Consider the following 10,759-nt stretch of genomic DNA (forward strand, 5'->3'; position numbering starts at 1 on the left):
GTTTTGATACCCAGAATTCCACTGATTCCGAAGGATTTACCATTCGATTTCAAACGTTTTTTTCTCATAGACAATTGTATATAGCTTGCTCACAAGTAGGCAAACCAACGTCATTATTCATTTACGCGAAAGATGGAAAAACCAAAAACGTTTTCTACCAAAAAGTGTTACAATAAAGTTCGAATGAAATTGTATCAAAGAATTTGCTTTGTTTCGTATTAATTTTATTTTCTTTCAGCAAATCATTGAATTTATCATCTAGCGAAGTGGGCGAGGGTACGCTAGTATATATATATATAAGATGTTTCTACATAGTGAACGAAAAATAGTAGAACAAGTAAGAGATCCGTCCTCCATCCATCGACGTTTGCTGAAATTAAGTACACGCTGCATATGATTTCTTATTTGCTGTACACTTCTCGGTAGTAGTATCAAACCACATATCATGACCACAATACCTCTCCTCCACCGTGCGATTGTCCTTGCACACAAGATAGTGTCTACAACCAACTTTCAAACTCAATTCATAGCCATTCTCTCGACCATCGCAACGATTTTCAGTACATTTCACGTAGTTGCGCGACAAGCAAGCCATTTCTGTTGGATCAAAGAATGTTGTAGCTGGGCATTGACCCCACTGAGGTGCTGGATCGGGTATGCCAACACCCATATCTTTGCAATAGAAATAACCACGACATGTTGCGCCATCACCAACGAAACGATTTCTCAACGCAAGTTTTGTTGTGCCGCATACTTTATCAGGATATGGATGCTTCACACAATTTATGAGATCTTTGGATATGCAAGCGCCTGTAGAACGATCAAAATATTTGCCACTTTCACATGATTTTGTTTGTAATGTCGTTGCGCCAGTTTTGCTCTTAACACATTCACGATATGTAGCACAATCGTCGTCATCATATTGAAATGACATCGCATTGGGAGCTACATCGCAAACTTCATACGTAGCCTTACATGTCAATTTTTCAGGATAATCACACATTTGTGCAGCGCGATTAAAAACTAAATAACTTTCACAGTAACCAGATGAGAGGAGTGTTTTACCACTGCATTTGTACCACCCCAGACAATTTTTTGGGTCTTCTACGAAGCCGTTTGTTTTCGTCGTACATGGTGAGCTGCAGTATGAGTCCGTTGTAGATTTTACACACTTCATCATGTTGCGATCATAGAACATATTACTATCGCATGTAAGAAAATCCTTACTTTTTGAATTTTCACATTTTATGCCAATTGTGCAATATCCTGGCTTTCGCAACTGTGCACCATTTTTGAAGTATCTACAAATATCTTTGTCAGCGCTAAGCACTTCGGCACAATGAATGTCTTCAAGTAAAGTTGTCATGAGGATCGTTGCTATTAAAATGTTATAGAGCCCTGAAAATAAAAATAAATTAAATGAAGAAGAATCAATTTGTTGAAATATTACTATACTATCTTGTTTGGGAACGGCGAGAACAAAGAAATGTGAAATTTGCAGTGATAAATTGTTCGCAAGTTTCATATATCTGTATAATATATTCTAGAAATTTTGGATGCTGCATTTGCCCACTTTGTAATGAACCACATACCAAATGTATCAAACTAAAAAGATCCAAACTTTTAGGCACTCAAGTATGATATGGTCAAACACGACCGTAACTTATTCTTTATCTGTATGCTTAGTAAGCAACCTTTCTAAAACTTCGATTCACTGCGCGTTACTGCTTTCGATCAGTTAGCACCCTTTACACTTCGGGTAATAGAGCGCATATGGTCTATGTTTTTGGAATGTCTAAGATGAAAGCTTACATTGGAGCTTGAATGTATCTTTAAATGGCTGATGATAGAAAATAAAATGTAATAAAAACGAAAAATGTTGTTTTTTGTAGTCTACACTCTTGTGCAATAAAAAAAATTGCTTATCATCAGTTGCTTTGACATTACCCAAATTTTTAATAGGCTTCTAAGTAAAGTATTTTTGGTAGTCACTGTGATGCCATATTTTTTATTACAATTTCGAAATTGAATCGGAAAATAATGTAGTTTACAAAAACTGCATTTAATTTCCTATAACTGTTTTCTATCAACAGTTGTGTTGTAGATACCTCAAGTTTTGTTTTCACGTTCCGAATATATAGGCCCATATGTCACCCTCTCAGTTAGGGCGCTCGGTATCGACACTTAACTATAAAAGGAAGTGCTACCTAAACAACTCAACGCGTGTTATTATTGTAATAGAGGGAATATTAAACTTCATATTATAAATGTGTTGGAGTACAGGGCGTATGAGCAACATTTGTTTCAGAGGATTTCGTTTACCTTTCATTTTTCTTTCCACAGCACTGTAGCTCATTATCCAAATATTTAAAATACAAACTAAAAGCATATTATTGTAGCTACTTGCTTATATAGCATATTCTTTGCCGCAGCCGCTATGTATTTTAAAATGAATGAATAAATATGTATATACTTATAATCCCAACAATATGGTATTGTATTAGCTTCCGAAGTTGGTTGAACTGGTGAAAGCGCGCCCACTACTATAACGCCCTAAGATTTTCCTTCCTTTCCTTGGGTGTGTACTCACCAGTAAAGTTGCTCTGAGGAAGCAGTTGCCATTATTTTACTGATTACATTATTCCTGAATATTAAAAACTCAAAAATACTTTTTATCTCGAAATCCAAAAATTTATAGAAATACAAGAAAAAAATATGCAAAAACTGAAAGAGTTTCGAAAGAGTTCAGAAAAAAGTGTAAAAAATCCCAAAAAAATTCTGTATTATTCCTGCACAAGTTTCTAATTAATTCCGAAATCGTTTTAAAATTCTTTCAAAAATACAAGGCAACGATCACGTTTAAAGTCCCAAAAATATCCCGAAATAGTCTTGAAAATGTTTCAAATAATCCCTCGAAAAAATTTGGAAACCATACCGAAAACATTATCGAACTATTTTCGAACGCAATTTGAGTTTCAAAATAATCACCAAACCTCACCGATCCAGCAGCATTATCTCGAAGCCATGACAATTGGTCATCATCAATGACAATTCCATGTTAAAGCTGCAGGTAATTTGTACACCAAAAAAACGGACTTGATGGGGATTATAATTTATTTGTGGTCTATACATATGTGATATATCACGTGTTGGTCTGCAGGGAAGGGGAGTATTAAATTTAGAGCATTGTATACAAGACAAGTGTGATATCTTATCCGTCAACTGCTTGACAGGATGTTAAAGATGGCTACCTTTTAGCGGTTTGGTGGCATTTTGAAAAGGTACTCAATATGACGGCGCTAACGGCCATATATCTCCAGCGAGTGATGGAACGAGATGCAAGATGAGACCACGAAAGTCCCTTTAAATATTGCGAAATCGTTTCTATTTGTTATTTTGACGTCTACGCCTAAAATAACACACTTGTCTTATCAACAATAGTTTGGAGTGCCTTAACCTGAAGTTCTCCAATAAAAGATAGAAACACTTTGTTTAATAAATTTTGTATGACTAATTGTGGCACCTCTCGTTTAGCTGTAACCAATTCACCACAGATTGCAGGACTCGGAAGCGATATAAGTCACTACTTGTCTAGGGACTAGTCCCGGGTTCTTCCTGTAATAAGGCACTTCTTTACGTGTTTTTCTTTCTGACCATACACTTGTACACCACACTCACCAAAAATGGTGTTAAACTAATTTATTTGCTACTCAATTAATACCATTAATTCCCATGCTACAAATGTTACTTTATGAATCGCTGATAAGATTAACCAAAAGTAATACTGAACTTTATAATATTTAAGATTTCCCTATAGATTTTACGATTTCGAATAAGCGGTTAATTTTTAACATATTATGTATATAGAACATGGAAAGATGCATGCCACAAAAGAAAACATCCTATATTTCGAATCAGAAGTCTCTGTAAAAAGTGTAGTCATAAAATGTGAGTCGGTAGAAAGTTTCACCTTTGTAGGTTATGGCAGCGTCTTTCTTATAAAATGGCAAAAATCATATTACAAAATCGGTGCGCTGGTAATTGACTTTATGACTAATTCAACTAACTTAAAACCTTTATAAATTTTACTTTGTGCCCATTAGGAAACTCCCGTTTGACCATTCGGCAAATGATAATAACCATATTTTTACTGTATCGAGACCAACAAAAATAGACTAGCCCTTTTATGGGCTGGGTTGGGACCTACAGGACCTATGAGTTTTCACTAAGAGATTTTCATGGCAGAAATACACCCGGAGCGCTTGCCAAACACTGCCGAGGGGCGACCCCGCTTAGAAAAATTTTCTTCTAATTGAAAAATCTTATTTTTAAAAATTTTGATGTTGCTTTGCCCGGGGTTTGAGCACAGGGCATCCGGTGTGGTAGGCGGAGCACGCTACCATCACACCACGGTGGCCGCCTTTTATGTAATATGTCCTTCTTATTTCAATAAAGTCGTCACCGGACCACTTCATAGTGATGATATTGTGACGACTATTAGCATCACTAAGTTGCTACTAAATAAATGCACAACAACAATAAAGCAGCCACACTTATAAACAAGACAACGAAGAGATACCTCACACACAGATGCAATCATCAGCCGATATAGTTACTCACACATACACACGCATATGGCTATGGGAGAGGCCTGGACTACAGATATACATGTATATAGCTAGTAACTAACTAAGCATGAAATGCAACTGTTCTCGAAACAACTAGATCTTAGGAGAAGTATACGAACTAGGTATAAAAGTCGCGCAAGCTGAGGAATGACGATTCAGTTTGATTGAAACACGCTATAGTTGCAAAGTGAAGTATAATTTTGAAGTATAATTGTACTACTCCCAAAGTAGTTTTATAAAGACCATTTTACAAAATAGAATATTGCAGTGATTTATTCAACAGTTTATCGATTAAAACGTTAGCAGAAGGATTCAAATAAGCGGAGTTTCCCTAAATTCTTTACAATATTTTCTTTCTGATTTATAACTCAATCAATTTCGGAACTCTGTTTCTACAAAAAACGAAATTCGAAAAACTTTGAAGGGAATATGTTTCCATAAATTTAACAAAAACGTCAGCTAGCGAAAAAATATTGGCTCACATCAGAAATTTTTGCTCATATGTCTATGAAAATGTCGAAGGTCAATTTATTCGCTTTTAGATGTCATGAAAGATAGTTTAAAAATGTACAAATTTCCTTAGTATCCTTACTTTTACTTCACTTCTGCTTTGAACCAGAAATCTTGGTCGTTGTTTATGTATTTTCCTACCGGGATTGAATCTGACCGTTTGACGAATACAAATAAATGGAAGTACTAAGCAAGCAGTTGGGCGATTTATTTGGCAATAAGAAAACCGTTACAAACAAGCAAACAACTAAAACAGTTGAAAGAATACTTATTCACTTTTTCAAACAATGAAATGTAAGCAAAATTACAAATTATAAAATTATCGACAAAATCAGTGAATTTCACTAAAAAAATTTTAAATCATAACTTTTCATATGCAATTTTTTTTAGACAAAATTTTGGCTTACTCACTGACACTTCTGCTTGTTGGTCTTGCCGCTCACGCATTATCATCCAATAATGAGGACATTTGTCGCGTTTTTCCCAACCAAACAAAGGTGCGCGATCCGTTATCCTGCAAACGTTACATAACATGCAATGGCTCGGTTTCAGAATATTCCACATGCAGTACTTCGACGCCATATTTCGATAAAAACACCGGTAAATGTGTGAAAACTTTAACGGATAACAGTACCTGTGATTTGTTATCATGCCAAGGCAGAATCGAGGAATTCATTGGTGATCCAACTTCATGTAAAGGTTATTATTATTGCGCCGATGCCACGTCACCAATTCACGGCAAATGTCCAGACAAAACACATTTTAGTGCTGCAACGCAATCTTGCACGTACAAAGAATATTCTGGATGTAAATTGGATAAATTTGATGTATGCGCGATCGCTAAGAATGGTATTACAGTTGCGAGTGAAAATGATTGCCGTAAATATTTTGAGTGTAAAAGGAATGTACTAACAACAAAGGAATGCAAAGCTGGTACTTACTATGATGCAGCGACCGGCTTGTGTCTGCATAAGTGGAAGGTAGATTGTGCTAAACATCCGTTACCCGACAATGTTTGTGGAACAACGAAAAAGCCATTAATAAATAAATTTGTATCAGATGGTGCGACTTGTCGTGGTTATTATTATTGTGCCGATAAAAAGGGTGTACCTGATCCAGCACCGGTGTGGCGTCAATGCCATCAAAATACTTTCTTTGATCCAAATAATGAAAGTTGCGGAAATCCTCTGGATATTACTTGCCCGTTGGGTGCAGATCGTTGCGATGGACGTACATTAACATTTGTTAGTAGCAGTGAAAAGGGTTGTCGTCAATATTTGCGTTGCAACAATGGCAAGACTGTGCAAGAGCTGTCTTGTGGCAATCGCTTCTTCGACGAGAATATGGTCGTTTGCATTTCTGCGCCAATAACATATAAATCGTGCAGTTAGATTGTTTTTTATTAAATATATGTATTAGATATAAAGATGTATAAATATGTATGTGTGGCTATAACGCTTAATCCAATAAACCAAAAAAATATCTAGCCACAAAAAATAAAATTTCATTTCAGAAATACAGCAGCCTTGTTTTAGTTCAAAATATACCAAAAAATTCATCGTTCTATGATTTTAGTTAAAAAGAATGAATGCTGTTAAGCAAAACAGATATCAACTACCTTGCCACTAATGGGTTCAATCCCTTCTTAAACAGCAAAATTAAAATAAGAATGTTGGGTTTTGGAACTGAAGATATCCGAGTATTTCCCAAAACTTTGGTTTGGTAGTCGGAGCAAATTACTTGTCATATGTATATTGAAAGTCACAGGGAGCGCGAATAAAGAACAAAACACTAAAGCCCACTCGCTTTCCGATCTCTTCAGCGTCCGTCATGTACAAGGCATTTTTTAGTTTGTTTGTGATTGTGTGTTATTTTATTACATTTTATTTTCAAATAATACAATTTTATAAATCACCCGTCCTTGTCTAGGAAAAAACAGCAACTTAGTTTTTTTTTCTTCGTCGGAGTGTGGAAAATACACGGCGCCCCGATGGCGAGATGAGTCCGACCCATAATTATAATTTATCCTAACTTTAAAGATAAAGAGAGTGCGTTCAGTACAGAAAATTGATTTACCTCAGCAAAAACTATGAAATATATTGAGGCAGTTTAGAGTTTTGTGCATTTGATATTGGAAACATTGCAAATGCGAATATAAGCTGCGGATAGTGAACAACTTTTTAATTTTTAATTTTTGCTCTGCATATTTTCTTTCGCTTTGACAGCTGTTTGTTTGCTAATCAAAATTGAAAAAATAAGCTACGGTTTTTGATGTTATGTGTTTGTCATGACGTAGCAAATGCATAGCCTTGTATTTTGTAAGTGTATTGTAAAAATATGCTACGCAAGTTTGCAAGGTAATGATGCTAGAACATTTGCACAGAATCCTCAATTCCCTTATTAAAATATACATATGTTTTTATTATGACGACTTACGTTGCTATTGCACGGATTTTAATGAGCAAAGCAGTAAAATTCTTAAATAGAAAGCTATCTCGGGTTTTAAACACACAATATTTAAATAAATCAATTCCAGGCAATATAACACTTAATACGAGTGTTCATGTTTACTTAGAATAACATATAATCTAATCTGGAATATTTCGCAAATTTAGGCTTGTATCGGGTGTTGGCCGAACACCAAAATCTTACTAACTTAACATGTTGGGATTTTGTTTTTTGTGATTACCGGGAATATTTTTGTTCTTTTTTTTTTTTTTTTTGATATAACAGCATTGCAATGTTGAAACTCGACGTAATCTTTTTGTCATTAATCTTATCTTAAAAACCGAGATTTATAATATGCTTGATGGGATTACGTCAACTTTGTTGCTAATAAATTTAATAGCCATAATATATTTGTGGACAAAACTATCATTCAACACTTACTTAGTTATAAATAATGAACCCATCAGAGAACTGCACAAGTACTGCTGATTGATGTGAAGGTATTTAAGAGCACTGAGAGCTGCTGCGGTATGAGTTAAACAGCACATTGATAAAAGTAACGACTACCGCACTAAACCGAAGAAATGCAACAAACGGGCAGTTCGTTGAAAACTTGCAATGATAAAAAAGATAGAAATGCTTCCGTTATAAAAAGATGAACATAGTTGTGAAAAAACAGCTAATAGATATTTTACATCCATCGGAAATTGTATTATAAGGCAAGCCTTAATAAAAGTATTTGAAATAAAACTTAAATAGAATATGGAAACTCCGATTGTTGTACGGTTTCTCGTGCATTAGTATTTGCTTTCCTTCACTATTTACTAATATTGTCACAACTAGCTAGCGGTAAATTTACTCTCAATGCAGTCAACATAAAAAAATTTTAGCAACGGTGTTTACGATTTTTAATTATGAATCATGTTGCTAAGTGGTGATCTGTTAGTGCAGTTCTCTGATCCTAGTTGTTATACATACATGAGTAAAGAATTCAGCTATCAATAAATTTGTACGAACCTACACTTCTAGGCCCTAAATCAAATTAAAAATATTTTACATGTCGGCGCACCATACGAAAATTTACACTTCCAGAATTTCTTACGAAAACTAGCAATTTGGACTTGTGGTTGACGAAAACTAGTAACTTATTTTTGTTTTTCTGCTTATTTACAAGATCTAGAGTTGTAAAACAACTTTAAATTTATAAAATTTATTGCAAAAGCTGATTTTCGTGATGCTAATGAAATTGATTAATTGTGATTTCAGGCCTCATAATTAATCAAAATAATTTTGCTTTAGCTGTCCAGACGATTTCGGCCTTGCCTCACGCCAGTTTTCCTGTTTCGGGAATAATGACGGCAACTGAGAGCACCAAGGGAGATGAAGTCTTACCCCACCCATCTCTACCTCTGCTGAAAAATACGGACATTCCCAAGATTTTTTTATATCGGCGGCCTCATTCCTTCGCAAACCCTTAACTAACCAACAAAGCCTTTGAGCTCTCAATCGTTGCACTATCATCATCCGCATAAAGTTCGTCACTAAGCATCCTTCTGTACAAAAAATTTATGTTAAACCATGAACGGTCAGTACCACAAAAACAAGCTTTAACATATCAAAAATATTCTGGGATATCGTGATGCAGTTCACTTTATATTAAAACCCTCTTGAACACCTTTTGTTTGATTTCAAAAAAACATAGCGAAGGATCCTTTTTTGTCCATATTGTGCATCTGCCGCGCAAACTGCTAAAAGTTTTTACTGTATTTGTAAACATTCGTCTCATAGGACTCGCGAGTATTTATTGTCGAAAACAGGGCTTTGGACACGAACTTTTTCAATGGGAAGTATATTTGTGATTCATTTGAAAATCCGCTCCAGCGCTGTCAGTGTTAGCAATCTGGCTGTGATATCCATACAATTTTTCAATTATAGAAAAATAAAAAAATAAAAACAATAATTATCATTAGAAAAAGAATTATTGTTCTGGTCTAGAGCTCGAATCGAACCTTGAATTATGTTGTTTTTGAAAAACTTCAACAAGGAACACACGCTTTCATGTAACCCACATATTACTATCTACAGAATATCTGAAATCTATTTTTAATATTATTAACAACTTAAGGTATGGTCGAACAACTTTAAAACAAAAAACAAATCCAGTTTGAGTCTTAGTTTTCGTCATTCAGAAGACGAAAGTGTTAGTTTAAGTCAGCTATGAAGTGAAATCACTGATTTTCGTCAGCCACAAAATGAAATTGCCACTACTCGGCAGAAAAAACTTTAAATAGCTAGTTTTTGTCAGACACTAAAATTCCAGTGCTTGTTTTCGTATGGCACTTCGATGTGTAGAAAGGTGTGAATATATGTATGTACACACGTATGTATGTATACATTAGGGTGGCATTCTGCAACTTTACAAATTTTGGTTTAAGCACAAAAAATTTCTTTTTTCCTGCGTATAGAACCCGAATCTGGAACAAGGAACAAGTTCAACATATCATTAGCTTAATTCTTACATATCATTAGCTTAATTCACAAGGGCCCCAAACCAACAAATTTAAAACTTTACAGCAGCAGCAAACATTTCAGCGCATATTCATAGTCAAAATAAAATAGGTTTTCAATTCAGTTGCAGCTTTTTTGACAGATAGAAAATTATATCAATAATGACTATGACTATGCGCCTTTATTTTTACATTCACTATATGCAGTAATGGCTTTTTAAAAGTGCCATATCTCCGTTGTTATTAATAAAAAAACTTTTACGGGAGGTGTATTTTAATATGTCATACCATAATCGAAGAAAATATGTTGGTTAGGGTCTTTGTGAATTAAGCTAATAATATTGAACCATAATTAATCTCAAATGAGCGGTCTAACTACTGCGAAATTCTACATTTATTTAGGGTATTAGATGCAAATCAAATTAATTTAAAATGTTTTCCAACTCCCAAAATCTTCTCCAATCGGTAACAAAATGTATATGGTATATTATTGATCATGGTAATACCATTTGAAGCGGAGAGACTGAAAAAACTCAATTTTTATTTATTAACCAACCTCCCTAACACATACATATGTATTTGTTTATGGAAAAGTAAGATTAAAAACCTATACTCGGGATATTGGCAGTAAACATCTACTTAAGCGTATAATCGCCTTTAAAGTAA

At 34.7% G+C, this 10,759-nt stretch overlaps 2 protein-coding genes across 2 annotated transcripts; one reads left to right on the top strand and one right to left on the bottom strand.

Moving 5' to 3' along the window:
• Positions 1 to 208: 208 nt before the first annotated feature.
• On the bottom strand, positions 209 to 2,364 carry LOC137252281 (peritrophin-44-like). The gene is made up of 2 exons (XM_067787768.1): positions 2,323 to 2,364; positions 209 to 1,398 (listed from the first exon to the last, which is right to left on the bottom strand). The coding sequence occupies exons 1-2, from the start codon at positions 2,354 to 2,356 to the stop codon at positions 377 to 379; spliced, it is 1,056 nt and encodes a 351-aa protein (XP_067643869.1). The 5' UTR covers positions 2,357 to 2,364; the 3' UTR covers positions 209 to 376.
• Positions 2,365 to 5,342: 2,978 nt separating this feature from the next.
• Positions 5,343 to 6,645, top strand: LOC137252657 (peritrophin-44-like). Its single transcript, XM_067788692.1, has 2 exons — positions 5,343 to 5,432; positions 5,529 to 6,645. The coding sequence occupies exons 1-2, from the start codon at positions 5,426 to 5,428 to the stop codon at positions 6,527 to 6,529; spliced, it is 1,008 nt and encodes a 335-aa protein (XP_067644793.1). The 5' UTR covers positions 5,343 to 5,425; the 3' UTR covers positions 6,530 to 6,645.
• Positions 6,646 to 10,759: the final 4,114 nt, after the last annotated feature.

This window comes from Eurosta solidaginis, chromosome 5 (genome assembly GCF_040869045.1).
Source record: "Eurosta solidaginis isolate ZX-2024a chromosome 5, ASM4086904v1, whole genome shotgun sequence".
NCBI lineage: Eukaryota > Metazoa > Arthropoda > Insecta > Diptera > Tephritidae > Eurosta > Eurosta solidaginis.